The 16,364-nt window shown below is 53.0% G+C and overlaps 2 protein-coding genes across 2 annotated transcripts; both read right to left on the bottom strand.

Moving 5' to 3' along the window:
- Positions 1-133: 133 nt before the first annotated feature.
- Positions 134-8,686, bottom strand: LOC308051467 (uncharacterized protein; the record flags this gene model as incomplete). The annotated part of the gene is made up of 5 exons (XM_080361907.1): positions 134-475; positions 1,322-1,426; positions 2,913-3,293; positions 4,355-4,408; positions 8,606-8,686. The coding sequence occupies 5 exons, from the start codon at positions 8,684-8,686 to the stop codon at positions 311-313; spliced, it is 786 nt and encodes a 261-aa protein (XP_080218033.1). The 3' UTR covers positions 134-310.
- A 285-nt stretch (positions 8,687-8,971) lies between these two features.
- On the bottom strand, positions 8,972-16,290 carry LOC308051465 (uncharacterized protein; the record flags this gene model as incomplete). Its single annotated transcript, XM_080361903.1, has 5 exons — positions 8,972-9,313; positions 10,156-10,260; positions 11,747-12,127; positions 13,189-13,242; positions 16,210-16,290. 5 exons carry the CDS (start codon positions 16,288-16,290, stop codon positions 9,149-9,151), a joined length of 786 nt encoding a protein of 261 aa, XP_080218029.1. The 3' UTR covers positions 8,972-9,148.
- Between the last annotated feature and the right edge of the window lie 74 nt (positions 16,291-16,364).

Below are 16,364 nucleotides of genomic sequence, written 5' to 3'. Positions count from 1 at the left end.
ATGACTGGGCAAATCATTATCTGTCTACAGAACGCTGTGAACGGACTGAAACGTTCCACATACTTGCACTCCGGGGAGACGCCATTTTAACCTGCAGAACTCTTTCCCCTCAGTAAGACGCACAAGACAGAGGTGATATCCCCATGCTAATTTTTATTGTGCAACTGCTGCTCAAAGCTTTTAGTACCTTCCACAGACACACGTCACACAAAATTAGACTTCAACAGTGGCTAGACTGACGGGCAACAGACAAAAATCCATTCAGAGGCGGTTCGTGCCCGTCCAGCGACTCTTGCGGTGCAAACAAATCTTAGCCGGGCGGACAGCCCAACTCACGGCCACCCCGAACAGGCAGACGTACGTGACAGACAGACTGCCCACCCTCGGGCCCTTCATCCACAACCATCCGGAATCCGTTGGTCAGACCCAGGCGAGCAGCACGCTTCTTGCCAACAATCATTAAATGCCCGGGAAGCTGGAGAAGGAAGTACAAACCCATAAATTAATAAAATAAAAAGCCACACACAAAGAGGGGAGAGGGCAGGAAGGGAAGGACTGAGAGCAGAGGACCACCCCCCAGAGAAACCAGCATGCCAATTCCTAGCAATTCAACCACTGCGCTCCAAATTACTGTCTCTCTGTCTGCCCGCCCGCCCGCCCGCCCCCAACTGACATTTGCCAGGCAAAGCTACAAAGACCTATTATGCACACCACTATGGGGGAGGGGGGGGAAGCAGCTATGCAATTTGTTTCAAGCAAGACACTGCCCGACTACAAAACGGCCACGGAAGCCAAGTTTGTCTCTGGGTTAAAGCCCCCTTACATCTCCAGGCAACATAAGCAATTCTGGTGCAAAATAAGCTTTAGGCTGCCTTTTGCGTGGCTTTACGGAGTCTCTGAACTCGACTTTTATAGCTAAAAGTGAAGCATCCAGCACCTCTCAACCAGCTTTGCCCTTCCTCGCCCCTGACCTGCCAAAAACCCCAAGCCCTCTTCTCCATATTAGAAGAAGAACTAGTACTACTCCTCCTCTTACTCTATAAACCATGACAACGGGCATCAGACCGCACTCCAAAACAAAACAGCCCCGCATTTTGCACCAGAAGTACATACCCAGGGACGAGCATTGCTTCGCATCGCCGCTGTTAGTCAAAAAGCTCAATTCCATTACAAGCCAGAGGCAAAAGATTACAGCGCCAGAAAACCCAGAATAGCCTCCTGTGCCCTATCAAGAGGAAAAGAGGGGCTGGGAAAGAGTCCAGAAAATTAGGAACTAATTACAGGTACTCTTCAGCGTACAGAAAGCTTCCACAGTACTTACAGAGTCACCGGAATCTTCAGCTTCAGATAACCTGATAATCGGCTCCTTAGGCATGACTAGGAAAAGCGTCGCAGCTTGGGGTGAAAGATCGCGGAACGCAAGGCACTGGAGGAAGAGTAAACAGTTGAAACGTAACGGGCTTCAGAGAAAGGTAATAGCTTAAGCAAATCAATACGCCCCGCTGGACTCGTACAGAAGCAGGTCACCCGAGACCCCAAACGCAAGCCGAGACGTTGATTTTCTTTTTATTCTCACGCGATATTAATACTTGCTGTACTCGAAATACAACATATTTACAGAGCCCCCTCCAGAAGCGGGATTCAGCACGCAAGGTGACAGGGGCAACGAGACGGGCCAGTACTTCAGATTAGCGACCTCCAGTATGGTTTAATTTGGGTTGATCATTTCCTAAGCAGTTTTTCTATTCAATGCGGTCCACACAGAGGCGGGAGGCAAACGGCTTAACTGAATCGGCAAAGAATTTAGCGGAGCGCAAGATCAGCGGCCGTTCGTTTGCCGCGGTACAGGGAGCTCAAGTACTGAACAAAAGCATGATCACAGGAAGCCTGCAAGGGCATAGCGCGAGTCCGCCTTCTATGCCGCACAGAAACCCTACCTTCAAAAGCAGAAGACGTCCCTAACCGTTAACCTTCAGCATTTTAATAACAAAATTATACAGGATACTAACTGAAAGTTAACATCATGTAGGTAACGGCCGCAATTTTCTTTTTCCCCGCAGTCTAAGCAGCTCACTCTAGTTACTAGCACACTGTGGCGCACCAGCACCCGTGAACGTTGCAAGCATGCTGTTATCGTGGTCCCACTTCACCCCAGAAACAAGATCTGGGAAGCTTTGGCAGCCTGCAGGATGACCCGTTTTTAAGAAAAACAAGAGCAGCTGTACTTCTTTGCTTTAATAATCCAGTTTGGGGGTTCAGAACCAAAACCTAGCACAGCAGAGCTGCAAAATCTCTATAATGCTATTACGAGGCACACCAAGACCTGCCTTTCTCCTACGCGGAACTAACTCCTCGCGGACCTTCACTGTTCGCGTACATACACCGGGAATCCCCGAGGACACTGACTGCGTGTGCTTAACCTAAGGTTTCAAGACTACCATCCTACACGAGGAAGGGCCGCTCCCATCCCTCGGCAGCAAACTTTGCTCGACTTGCAGTGCCAAAGGGATATCACGCGGCAAACGTCTGCGGCTGCCACCCAGCGCGTAACCGTCAGAGGCCCTTCTCTGCGCGCGCGCATACACGACACGGAGCGAGGGGGTGGGGGGGGCTGGAAACCGAGGCGAACCGGACAGTACCAGCAACCCGGTACGCGCCGCGGCAGCCGGGGGACGGGACGGGACGGGACACCGACGAAGCGCGATGTTTTAGGGATGGTGCGGTAGAGAGCGCCACAACCCAGAGAGGCCCCGTCCGTCGCCCGTCCCTCCGCCCACCCGCAGCAATGCCGCCACCCGCCCTGCCGCGCTCCCGGGCAGCGCGCAACGGGCCCTCGGCTCAGGGGGCCTGCGAGCGCGGGGGGAGGAGGGGGAAGCGAAGAAGAAACGCGCACAGAGCAAAGCCGCGGCTACCTTCTCGTCCTCGTAGACGACGTTGGCGGGGAAACGCCTTGCCGGGGACCTTGCCGAAGACAGTAATGGCGCCGCCAGGCCGCCCGCGCCCCAATAATCTCGGCAGCCACGACAACGCCCGCTGTCGCTTCCTCCACTCGGCCAGGCCCTCCGCGGCTCCCATTGGGCCGTCAGATCGCCGCCGGCCGATCCCGCGTCTCGATTGGCTGTCTCGTCTGTCGTTTGCCCTCGTCCCCGCCCCCCTTGGCGGGTCCGCCCTCGTCGACCTGGTGTTACCGGGGCTCGGGCAGTTTGCGTGCGCTCGGGCCGCGGAGGGATCTGTGACGCGTAGTGCTGCGACCCTGTGGGCGGGCAACGAGGTCTCAGAAGAGGCTGCTGTAGCTACAAGTACTCTTCGCTGTTGTTTATTACCGCAGCAAGTCCACCCCAAGCGTGCTCGCGGCTCTTTTTGGTGCTGCTTTTCCCTCCAGTCAAAGGACTGCTTTTGCCAGGGCAGGGCAGGCCTTGACTTTTCAGAGCATTTCGCAGAACCAACAGGGCTTGCTCTAAATTGTTCCCTGAAAGCCCCACTTCAGCTGCAGATGTCTCTAAGCTGCATGCCTCCTGGGAGAAAATCAAATCCAAAGCGCGTGTCTTTCCAAGCCAGCTCTGTGGAATCAATCCTTTTTTCATGTCTCTCTGTTTCTTTTTACACAGAGGGCGACCCCCCCGCCCCCCGCCTCCGCTTCCTTCTGAACAGTTTGTAGCCGTCGACTGCTGCGCTCCAGTCGCGTGAGTCATCCCACCAAGTTTCAGTGATAGCGATTAGGCCATGGCTTTCCAGCTGCACAGTGGCTTCCAACTCCTCCTGTTCGTTACCTGTGCTGCGTGCACTGGTATGGAGGCGCTTCAGTTGGGCTGTCGACCCTCTCACCTTTTTGGAGGATCACGCCCCAATTCCTTTGCGGCGGTTCGCAGGTGTTCCCCTGTTGGTTCCTAATGCGTCAGCAGCCCCTGTTGCTCAAAACTCCCTCCTCTTCCCCCACTGAGTCTAGTTTAAAGCCCTCCTTGTCAGTCTGGCCAGCTTGTTGGCAAAGACCCTCTTGCCCCACCTGGTCAGGTGAAGCCATCAGCTCCCAAGAGACCCGGCTTCTCAAGGGTAGATCCGTGACCATAGAAGCCAAAGCCCGGACACGTTAATCCTATCGTGTGAGGCTATCAGCGAGAACCCAGCACCGAATCCAACAAAACCGTTTGGCTGGAGACCGGGCTGATAAGCGGCCGAACCCGCGTGAGCGTGGCAGAAACATCCGACTACGAGTCAACCACTTTATGCTATAAATGCGTGCAGCCATCGGGCTCCCTTGAGCTCTCCCTCCGCAGCAGCTGGCTGCACGGCGGCGATCTCCCCTTGAGTAGGGACGCCTCTCGAGGTTTCCCCTTGAGGCTGAGAGATCCCTTACCTGACACCAGGCAGCGACGGGCTGGTAGGCGACAGGTTTTTGCAGGCCTGTGACCTTTAAGATGCGTATAGTAAGCTTACGTGAGAATCTTTGTATCCCATACTAACTTTAAGTGTCGTAAATAGCATCCAGCTGTACTTATTAAATATTTTACACACCTAAATTTACTGATCAGACCTCAGTAAACTAACTACTAGGCCAGATCAGATCTGAGTGATCTCTTGACTCTTCTCCTGTGACACCCGGCCGCTATCAGAAGCATCACTGGTGCCCAATTCTCAGCTTTGGGGCTCCTTTGCTGCTGAAATTTCAGTTACAGAAGACCGATGGCTACCTGCGCTTCAGTCAAATCAACATTCAGTCCTAATCCTTCCTGACAAAAGGGTCAGGAACTGCATCTTCAGCCTTTCTTATTGTCCTTTTCTCCCTCGCATCCTCAGGGCATTGCCTTCTCTAAAGCTCTGTTTTAATTGAGTTTAGCCAGACCGAGTTAACCAAGCTCACAGTCTACTCCATGACCTCTTTGTAGCTGTTCCCGGGTTTCCAACGCACGCGCAAAGAGCATCCGACGGGCTCCGTACATTTTCATCCCTTTGCGCGCAGGGGCTCCAGGTCTTTGTCACTTGTATTACCAAGCGAGGAAAAAACGGAGACCGGGTCCTTTTTTCTCACACGAACCTCTTATTGCTCAGAAAGAAGGCTTTTTCTCATGAAATTTGCCCCCCTCAAAGTGACAGGCCCTCCAGACGTTTCCCAACTTTTTTTATCTCCAAAACGTCCTGTTCCTACCCCAGTCACTGTTGTTCTTTAAACCACCAGCCCCCTTCAACTTCTGCGCAGAGGAATCTGCCTTTTAGGCTCGGTGATGGGTTGACCTTGACCTTGACTTCAGTAAAGCCTTTGACACAGTCTCCCACAGCATCCTAGTTGCTAAGTTGCGGAGGTGTGGTCTAGACAATAGAGTAGTGAGGTGGGTTACAAATTGGCTTAAGGAGAGAAGCCAGAGAGTGGTAGTCAATGGTGCGGAGTCTAGTTGGAGACCAGTATCTAGTGGAGTACCTCAGGGGTCAGTACTGGGGCCAGTATTATTCAATATATTCATTAACGACTTAGACGAGGGAATAGAGTGTACTATCAGCAAGTTTGCTAATGACACTAAGCTGGGAGGAGTGGCTGACACGCCAGAAGGCTGTGCTGCCATCCAGCGAGACCTAGACAGGCTGGAGAGTGGGGCAAGGAATAACCTCATGAAATTTAACAAGGAAAAGTGTAGAGTCCTGCATCTGGGCAGGAACAACCCCAGGTTCCAGTATCGGTTGGGAAATTACATATTAGAGAGCAGTGTAGGGGAAAGGGACCTGGGGATCGTGGTGGACAACAGGATGACCATGAGCCAGCACTGTGCCCTTGTGGCCAGGAAGGCCAATAGCATCCTGGGATGTATTAGAAGGGGGGTGGTTAGTAGATCGAGAGAGGTCCTCCTTCCCCTCTACTCTGCCCTGGTGAGACCCCATCTGGAATATTGTGTCCAGTTCTGGGCCCCTCAGTTCAAGAAGGACAGGGAACTGCTGGAGAGGGTCCAGCGTAGGGCAACCAAGATGATTAAGGGAGTGGAGCACCTCCCTTATGAGGAAAGGCTGAGGGAGCTGGGTCTCTTTAGTTTGGAGAAGAGAAGACTGAGGGGTGACCTTATTAATGTTTATAAATATATAAAAGGTGAGTGCCATGAGGATGGAGCCAGGCTCTTCTCGTTGGCAAACAATGAAAGGACAAGGGGCAATGGGATCAAGCTGGAACACAAGAGGTTCCACTTAAATTTGAGAAAAAACTTCTTCTCAGTAAGGGTGACAGAGCACTGGAACAGGCTGCCCAGGGGGGTTGTGGAGTCTCCTTCTCTGGAGACATTCAAGACCCACCTGGACGTGTTCCTGTGCAACCTCACCTAGGCGTTCCTGCTCCAGCAGGGGGATTGGACTAGATGATCTTTTGAGGTCCCTTCCAATCCCAAACATACTGTGATACTGTGATACTGTGACCTTGGCCAGCTGCCAGGGGCCCAGCCAGCTGCTCTCTCTCACTGCCCCTCCTCACGAGGACAGGGGGAAAGAAAACAGGATGAAGAAGTGTCAAGGTTTAAGGCAAGGCGGCAATAAACCGTGGCAGACGCTCCCTGTTATCCCCTCATTTTCACGCCACCCCTTTCCTTTAGATCGGAAAGATGATAAAAAAGATAAGGGGAAAGGAAGAGAGACTTCAAGTTGGAAAGTTTTAAAGGGTTTTACTAATGCTACTAATACATAGAGAATAGATACAAAATATACAAAACCAATCTCAAGCGCTCGATGTGGAGCTGGCGTCACTCCAGCAGCGGCGGAGCTGGGTGTGCGGAGCTGGTGGCTCCAGCAGGTGCAGGTGCAGGCCAGGCCCCCGGAAGTCATGGGCGGGACTTCACAGCAAACCGGAACCTGGTTGCAGGGATGCAGGGCCTGAGGCCTGTAGATCACAGGCAGACAGACAGGGTCCTCTCTAGATGCCAGCCGTGGTCAAAGAGAGCTTGACCCTCGTGATCACCCTCTTAGACAGGGGGTATGACGATTATGGGATGGAATACTTCCGTTGGTCAGTTCTAGTCACCTGTTCCATCCACCCCTCCTCAAACACGCCCCTCGCACAACGGAACGTGGGAAAACTTATCAGTCTTTCTTAGCTACCATGGTAATAAATCTAAACACGAGCTTCTTCAGCATTCCGTTGGTCTCTTATCAGCACCGAGTACAGCATCCTAGGAAAAATATGCAGGCTAAAACTCAGAAAAGTACAGCCACCTAGAAGAACTTAGCTGAAAGAAAAAAGATCACTAAAAGAGAACCGGTCTTGCTTTTAACAAAACCAGGACAAGAAGTTCCTCCGGGAAATAGCCACCAGCCGGATCCGCGGGCAGCAGGGAACTACCTGCCCCGGACAGCGTTTTGCCCTTCCTTAAATGTGTTTTCACAGGGGCGCCACCAGTTGAGTCGCTGAGTTGCTCAGCTTTGGCCCGCGGTGAGTCCGGTGCCTAGCTGCCTTGCCCAGACGACTTGCACCAGGAGAGGGGTTTCACGGTGATACAAGACAGACTCTTTTTTTTCTTTCCCCCCCCTTCTCTCCTCTTTTCCAGTGAGACCAATCATCCACTGGAACAGCCTCCCCAGGGACATGGTAGGGTCCCCATCGCTGGAGGTTTTCAAGATGCCATTGGACAGGGTGCTAGATAAAGGTTGGACCAGACGATCTTTTGAGGTCCCTTCCCACCCGGGCTGCTCTAGGATTCTACAGTTCTTCAGTGGATCACTGTTTAATAACCCTTTGCTCTCTCCGGTTTGGAGCAAAGTATCGGCAACGTTGCCTGCGAGGTGAGGCGCAACGTTCCACCAGGCGCCACAGACTTCCAAAACCTCTGGTAATCACTCACCCAAGTCTCTCTGAATGGATAAGCCATACCTAGCTTCTTCACAATCCCCCTGCCCCCAGAAGCGGGAACACCTCCTAGATGCCTTAGGGAGTTTACACAGACGGAACAATAGACCTTACCTGGCTCGGTCAGTCAGTAAGCAAACACTGCACCAGTGCAGTTTCAAGGCAACATCACCTGTCAGATTCCACCTACTTCAGGTAAATCATTTCCATCTCCTCCCCAGGGAAGATGAAACAAAGGTGAAGCCCTCGGGTGTCGCCAAACTTCACCTGATGGCTTGGGGATACAGAAGAGATGATAGACGCCTTCCAGTGGGCGTCTCAGATGCCTCTGCCTCAGTAACATAGCGTTCAAGGGCAACAAAGGATCGCCCTGCTTTCCCACGCCCATCTCCCTTTTTTAATAGCTGTTAAAGAAAGATGAAGTTTGCCATCTCCCTGTGATGTACTTTTGTTTTGGGTCTGGCTGGGACGGAGGTAACTTTCCCCACAGCAGCCCTCGTAGTGCTGTGCTTTGTAGCTCTAGCTAGAAGGGTGTTGAGAACACACCGATGCTTTGGCTACTGCTGAGCAGTGCTCCCACGGCACAGAGGCTGTCTCTCCAAGCACCCCCACCGGCCAGTGAGCTGGGGGTGGGCAAGAGGTTGGGAGGGGACAGAGCCAGGACAGCTGACCCAAACTGACAAAAAGAGATATTCCACTCTGCTATGGAAGCACCGCAGCTGCCATTCAGACCGACCGCTTTCTCCTGCCGTATCCCTCCTCACCAGAAAAGGGATGTCAACGGGGCCTTCGCACACAGCCATTGATCAAGCGCTCCAACAGGAGTTGGATGCTTCCAACGCATTGCACTGTGCCGAAACCACCCTCGTACGCCATGCCTGTAGCGTCACGTACGGTATCTTCTCAAGTTGCAGCAGCAGCCGACGCCGGCTTTATGTACGTTTGCGTACCACTTCCAAAAAGCTACGAGTTCGCTTCGGGCCACACACGGGAGACTACTGCCAAGCGGTTCCAGCGCCACGCTTCAAATGACTGGGCAAATCATTATCTGTCTACAGAACGCTGTGAACGGACTGAAACGTTCCACATACTTGCACTCCGGGGAGACGCCATTTTAACCTGCAGAACTCTTTCCCCTCAGTAAGACGCACAAGACAGAGGTGATATCCCCATGCTAATTTTTATTGTGCAACTGCTGCTCAAAGCTTTTAGTACCTTCCACAGACACACGTCACACAAAATTAGACTTCAACAGTGGCTAGACTGACGGGCAACAGACAAAAATCCATTCAGAGGCGGTTCGTGCCCGTCCAGCGACTCTTGCGGTGCAAACAAATCTTAGCCGGGCGGACAGCCCAACTCACGGCCACCCCGAACAGGCAGACGTACGTGACAGACAGACTGCCCACCCTCGGGCCCTTCATCCACAACCATCCGGAATCCGTTGGTCAGACCCAGGCGAGCAGCACGCTTCTTGCCAACAATCATTAAATGCCCGGGAAGCTGGAGAAGGAAGTACAAACCCATAAATTAATAAAATAAAAAGCCACACACAAAGAGGGGAGAGGGCAGGAAGGGAAGGACTGAGAGCAGAGGACCACCCCCCAGAGAAACCAGCATGCCAATTCCTAGCAATTCAACCACTGCGCTCCAAATTACTGTCTGTCTGTCTGCCCGCCCGCCCGCCCCCAACCGACATTTGCCAGGCAAAGCTACAAAGACCTATTATGCACACCACTATGGGGGAGGGGGGGGAAGCAGCTATGCAATTTGTTTCAAGCAAGACACTGCCCGACTACAAAACGGCCACGGAAGCCAAGTTTGTCTCTGGGTTAAAGCCCCCTTACATCTCCAGGCAACATAAGCAATTCTGGTGCAAAATAAGCTTTAGGCTGCCTTTTGCGTGGCTTTACGGAGTCTCTGAACTCGACTTTTATAGCTAAAAGTGAAGCATCCAGCACCTCTCAACCAGCTTTGCCCTTCCTCGCCCCTGACCTGCCAAAAACCCCAAGCCCTCTTCTCCATATTAGAAGAAGAACTAGTACTACTCCTCCTCTTACTCTATAAACCATGACAACGGGCATCAGACCGCACTCCAAAACAAAACAGCCCCGCATTTTGCACCAGAAGTACATACCCAGGGACGAGCATTGCTTCGCATCGCCGCTGTTAGTCAAAAAGCTCAATTCCATTACAAGCCAGAGGCAAAAGATTACAGCGCCAGAAAACCCAGAATAGCCTCCTGTGCCCTATCAAGAGGAAAAGAGGGGCTGGGAAAGAGTCCAGAAAATTAGGAACTAATTACAGGTACTCTTCAGCGTACAGAAAGCTTCCACAGTACTTACAGAGTCACCGGAATCTTCAGCTTCAGATAACCTGATAATCGGCTCCTTAGGCATGACTAGGAAAAGCGTCGCAGCTTGGGGTGAAAGATCGCGGAACGCAAGGCACTGGAGGAAGAGTAAACAGTTGAAACGTAACGGGCTTCAGAGAAAGGTAATAGCTTAAGCAAATCAATACGCCCCGCTGGACTCGTACAGAAGCAGATCACCCGAGACCCCAAACGCAAGCCGAGACGTTGATTTTCTTTTTATTCTCACGCGATATTAATACTTGCTGTACTCGAAATACAACATATTTACAGAGCCCCCTCCAGAAGCGGGATTCAGCACGCAAGGTGACAGGGGCAACGAGACGGGCCAGTACTTCAGATTAGCGACCTCCAGTATGGTTTAATTTGGGTTGATCATTTCCTAAGCAGTTTTTCTATTCAATGCGGTCCACACAGAGGCGGGAGGCAAACGGCTTAACTGAATCGGCAAAGAATTTAGCGGAGCGCAAGATCAGCGGCCGTTCGTTTGCCGCGGTACAGGGAGCTCAAGTACTGAACAAAAGCATGATCACAGGAAGCCTGCAAGGGCATAGCGCGAGTCCGCCTTCTATGCCGCACAGAAACCCTACCTTCAAAAGCAGAAGACGTCCCTAACCGTTAACCTTCAGCATTTTAATAACAAAATTATACAGGATACTAACTGAAAGTTAACATCATGTAGGTAACGGCCGCAATTTTCTTTTTCCCCGCAGTCTAAGCAGCTCACTCTAGTTACTAGCACACTGTGGCGCACCAGCACCCGTGAACGTTGCAAGCATGCTGTTATCGTGGTCCCACTTCACCCCAGAAACAAGATCTGGGAAGCTTTGGCAGCCTGCAGGATGACCCGTTTTTAAGAAAAACAAGAGCAGCTGTACTTCTTTGCTTTAATAATCCAGTTTGGGGGTTCAGAACCAAAACCTAGCACAGCAGAGCTGCAAAATCTCTATAATGCTATTACGAGGCACACCAAGACCTGCCTTTCTCCTACGCGGAACTAACTCCTCGCGGACCTTCACTGTTCGCGTACATACACCGGGAATCCCCGAGGACACTGACTGCGTGTGCTTAACCTAAGGTTTCAAGACTACCATCCTACACGAGGAAGGGCCGCTCCCATCCCTCGGCAGCAAACTTTGCTCGACTTGCAGTGCCAAAGGGATATCACGCGGCAAACGTCTGCGGCTGCCACCCAGCGCGTAACCGTCAGAGGCCCTTCTCTGCGCGCGCGCATACACGACACGGAGCGAGGGGGTGGGGGGGGCTGGAAACCGAGGCGAACCGGACAGTACCAGCAACCCGGTACGCGCCGCGGCAGCCGGGGGACGGGACGGGACGGGACACCGACGAAGCGCGATGTTTTAGGGATGGTGCGGTAGAGAGCGCCACAACCCAGAGAGGCCCCGTCCGTCGCCCGTCCCTCCGCCCACCCGCAGCAATGCCGCCACCCGCCCTGCCGCGCTCCCGGGCAGCGCGCAACGGGCCCTCGGCTCAGGGGGCCTGCGAGCGCGGGGGGAGGAGGGGGAAGCGAAGAAGAAACGCGCACAGAGCAAAGCCGCGGCTACCTTCTCGTCCTCGTAGACGACGTTGGCGGGGAAACGCCTTGCCGGGGACCTTGCCGAAGACAGTAATGGCGCCGCCAGGCCGCCCGCGCCCCAATAATCTCGGCAGCCACGACAACGCCCGCTGTCGCTTCCTCCACTCGGCCAGGCCCTCCGCGGCTCCCATTGGGCCGTCAGATCGCCGCCGGCCGATCCCGCGTCTCGATTGGCTGTCTCGTCTGTCGTTTGCCCTCGTCCCCGCCCCCCTTGGCGGGTCCGCCCTCGTCGACCTGGTGTTACCGGGGCTCGGGCAGTTTGCGTGCGCTCGGGCCGCGGAGGGATCTGTGACGCGTAGTGCTGCGACCCTGTGGGCGGGCAACGAGGTCTCAGAAGAGGCTGCTGTAGCTACAAGTACTCTTCGCTGTTGTTTATTACCGCAGCAAGTCCACCCCAAGCGTGCTCGCGGCTCTTTTTGGTGCTGCTTTTCCCTCCAGTCAAAGGACTGCTTTTGCCAGGGCAGGGCAGGCCTTGACTTTTCAGAGCATTTCGCAGAACCAACAGGGCTTGCTCTAAATTGTTCCCTGAAAGCCCCACTTCAGCTGCAGATGTCTCTAAGCTGCGTGCCTCCTGGGAGAAAATCAAATCCAAAGCGCGTGTCTTTCCAAGCCAGCTCTGTGGAATCAATCCTTTTTTCATGTCTCTCTGTTTCTTTTTACACAGAGGGCGACCCCCCCGCCCCCCGCCTCCGCTTCCTTCTGAACAGTTTGTAGCCGTCGACTGCTGCGCTCCAGTCGCGTGAGTCATCCCACCAAGTTTCAGTGATAGCGATTAGGCCATGGCTTTCCAGCTGCACAGTGGCTTCCAACTCCTCCTGTTCGTTACCTGTGCTGCGTGCACTGGTATGGAGGCGCTTCAGTTGGGCTGTCGACCCTCTCACCTTTTTGGAGGATCACGCCCCAATTCCTTTGCGGCGGTTCGCAGGTGTTCCCCTGTTGGTTCCTAATGCGTCAGCAGCCCCTGTTGCTCAAAACTCCCTCCTCTTCCCCCACTGAGTCTAGTTTAAAGCCCTCCTTGTCAGTCTGGCCAGCTTGTTGGCAAAGACCCTCTTGCCCCACCTGGTCAGGTGAAGCCATCAGCTCCCAAGAGACCCGGCTTCTCAAGGGTAGATCCGTGACCATAGAAGCCAAAGCCCGGACACGTTAATCCTATTGTGTGAGGCTATCAGCGAGAACCCAGCACCGAATCCAACAAAACCGTTTGGCTGGAGACCGGGCTGATAAGCGGCCGAACCCGCGTGAGCGTGGCAGAAACATCCGACTACGAGTCAACCACTTTATGCTATAAATGCGTGCAGCCATCGGGCTCCCTTGAGCTCTCCCTCCGCAGCAGCTGGCTGCGCGGCGGCGATCTCCCCTTGAGTAGGGACGCCTCTCGAGGTTTCCCCTTGAGGCTGAGAGATCCCTTACCTGACACCAGGCAGCGACGGGCTGGTAGGCGACAGGTTTTTGCAGGCCTGTGACCTTTAAGATGCGTATAGTAAGCTTACGCGAGAATCTTTGTATCCCATACTAACTTTAAGTGTCGTAAATAGCATCCAGCTGTACTTATTAAATATTTTACACACCTAAATTTACTGATCAGACCTCAGTAAACTAACTACTAGGCCAGATCAGATCTGAGTGATCTCTTGACTCTTCTCCTGTGACACCCGGCCGCTATCAGAAGCATCACTGGTGCGCAATTCTCAGCTTTGGGGCTCCTTTGCTGCTGAAATTTCAGTTACAGAAGACCGATGGCTACCTGCGCTTCAGTCAAATCAACATTCAGTCCTAATCCTTCCTGACAAAAGGGTCAGGAACTGCATCTTCAGCCTTTCTTATTGTCCTTTTCTCCCTCGCATCCTCAGGGCATTGCCTTCTCTAAAGCTCTGTTTTAATTGAGTTTAGCCAGACCGAGTTAACCAAGCTCACAGTCTACTCCATGACCTCTTTGTAGCTGTTCCCGGGTTTCCAACGCACGCGCAAAGAGCATCCGACGGGCTCCGTACATTTTCATCCCTTTGCGCGCAGGGGCTCCAGGTCTTTGTCACTTGTATTACCAAGCGAGGAAAAAACGGAGACCGGGTCCTTTTTTCTCACACGAACCTCTTATTGCTCAGAAAGAAGGCTTTTTCTCATGAAATTTGCCCCCCTCAAAGTGACAGGCCCTCCAGACGTTTCCCAACTTTTTTTATCTCCAAAACGTCCTGTTCCTACCCCAGTCACTGTTGTTCTTTAAACCACCAGCCCCCTTCAACTTCTGCGCAGAGGAATCTGCCTTTTAGGCTTGGTGATGGGTTGACCTTGGCCAGCTGCCAGGGGCCCAGCCAGCTGCTCTCTCTCACTGCCCCTCCTCAAGAGGACAGGGGGAAAGAAAACAGGATGAAGAAGTGTCAAGGTTTAAGGCAAGGCGGCAATAAACCGTGGCAGACGCTCCCTGTTATCCCCTCATTTTCACGCCACCCCTTTCCTTTAGATCGGAAAGATGATAAAAAAGATAAGGGGAAAGGAAGAGAGACTTCAAGTTGGAAAGTTTTAAAGGGTTTTACTAATGCTACTAATACATAGAGAATAGATACAAAATATACAAAACCAATCTCAAGCGCTCGATGTGGAGCTGGCGTCACTCCAGCAGCGGCGGAGCTGGGTGTGCGGAGCTGGTGGCTCCAGCAGGTGCAGGTGCAGGCCAGGCCCCCGGAAGTCATGGGCGGGACTTCACAGCAAACCGGAACCTGGTTGCAGGGATGCAGGGCCTGAGGCCTGCATCACCCTCTTAGACAGGGGGTATGACGATTATGGGATGGAATACTTCCGTTGGTCAGTTCTAGTCACCTGTTCCATCCACCCCTCCTCAAACACGCCCCTCGCACAACGGAACGTGGGAAAACTTATCAGTCTTTCTTAGCTACCATGGTAATAAATCTAAACACGAGCTTCTTCAGCATTCCGTTGGTCTCTTATCAGCACCGAGTACAGCATCCTAGGAAAAATATGCAGGCTAAAACTCAGAAAAGTACAGCCACCTAGAAGAACTTAGCTGAAAGAAAAAAGATCACTAAAAGAGAACCGGTCTTGCTTTTAACAAAACCAGGACAAGAAGTTCCTCCGGGAAATAGCCACCAGCCGGATCCGCGGGCAGCAGGGAACTACCTGCCCCGGACAGCGTTTTGCCCTTCCTTAAATGTGTTTTCACAGGGGCGCCACCAGTTGAGTCGCTGAGTTGCTCAGCTTTGGCCCGCGGTGAGTCCGGTGCCTAGCTGCCTTGCCCAGACGACTTGCACCAGGAGAGGGGTTTCACGGTGATACAAGACAGACTCTTTTTTTTCTTTCCCCCCCCTTCTCTCCTCTTTTCCAGTGATACCAATCATCCACTGGAACAGCCTCCCCAGGGACATGGTAGGGTCCCCATCGCTGGAGGTTTTCAAGATGCCATTGGACAGGGTGCTAGATAAAGGTTGGACCAGACGATCTTTTGAGGTCCCTTCCCACCCGGGCTGCTCTAGGATTCTACAGTTCTTCAGTGGATCACTGTTTAATAACCCTTTGCTCTCTCCGGTTTGGAGCAAAGTATCGGCAACGTTGCCTGCGAGGTGAGGCGCAACGTTCCACCAGGCGCCACAGACTTCCAAAACCTCTGGTAATCACTCACCCAAGTCTCTCTGAATGGATAAGCCATACCTAGCTTCTTCACAATCCCCCTGCCCCCAGAAGCGGGAACACCTCCTAGATGCCTTAGGGAGTTTACACAGACGGAACAATAGACCTTACCTGGCTCGGTCAGTCAGTAAGCAAACACTGCACCAGTGCAGTTTCAAGGCAACATCACCTGTCAGATTCCACCTACTTCAGGTAAATCATTTCCATCTCCTCCCCAGGGAAGATGAAACAAAGGTGAAGCCCTCGGGTGTCGCCAAACTTCACCTGATGGCTTGGGGATACAGAAGAGATGACAGACGCCTTCCAGTGGGCGTCTCAGATGCCTCTGCCTCAGTAATATAGCGTTCAAGGGCAACAAAGGATCGCCCTGCTTTCCCACGCCCATCTCCCTTTTTTAATAGCTGTTAAAGAAAGATGAAGTTTGCCATCTCCCTGTGATGTACTTTTGTTTTGGGTCTGGCTGGGACGGAGGTAACTTTCCCCACAGCAGCCCTCGTAGTGCTGTGCTTTGTAGCTCTAGCTAGAAGGGTGTTGAGAACACATCGATGCTTTGGCTACTGCTGAGCAGTGCTCCCACGGCACAGAGGCTGTCTCTCCAAGCACCCCCACCGGCCAGTGAGCTGGGGGTGGGCAAGAGGTTGGGAGGGGACAGAGCCAGGACAGCTGACCCAAACTGACAAAAAGAGATATTCCACTCTGCTATGGAAGCACCGCAGCTGCCATTCAGACCGACCGTTTTCTCCTGCCGTATCCCTCCTCACCAGAAAAGGGATGTCAACGGGGCCTTCGCACACAGCCATTGATCAAGCGCTCCAACAGGAGTTGGATGCTTCCAACGCATTGCACTGTGCCGAAACCACCCTCGTACGGCATGCCTGTAGCGTCACGTACGGTATCTTCTCAAGTTGCAGCAGCAGCCGACGCCGGCTTTATGTACGTTTGCGTAC

The sequence above is a fragment of the Nesoenas mayeri genome (assembly GCF_963082525.1).
Source record: "Nesoenas mayeri genome assembly, chromosome: W".
NCBI classification, from domain to species: domain Eukaryota; kingdom Metazoa; phylum Chordata; class Aves; order Columbiformes; family Columbidae; genus Nesoenas; species Nesoenas mayeri.
The sequence above is the reverse complement of the archived record's forward strand: the minus strand, read 5'-3'. Positions and strand labels throughout refer to the sequence as shown.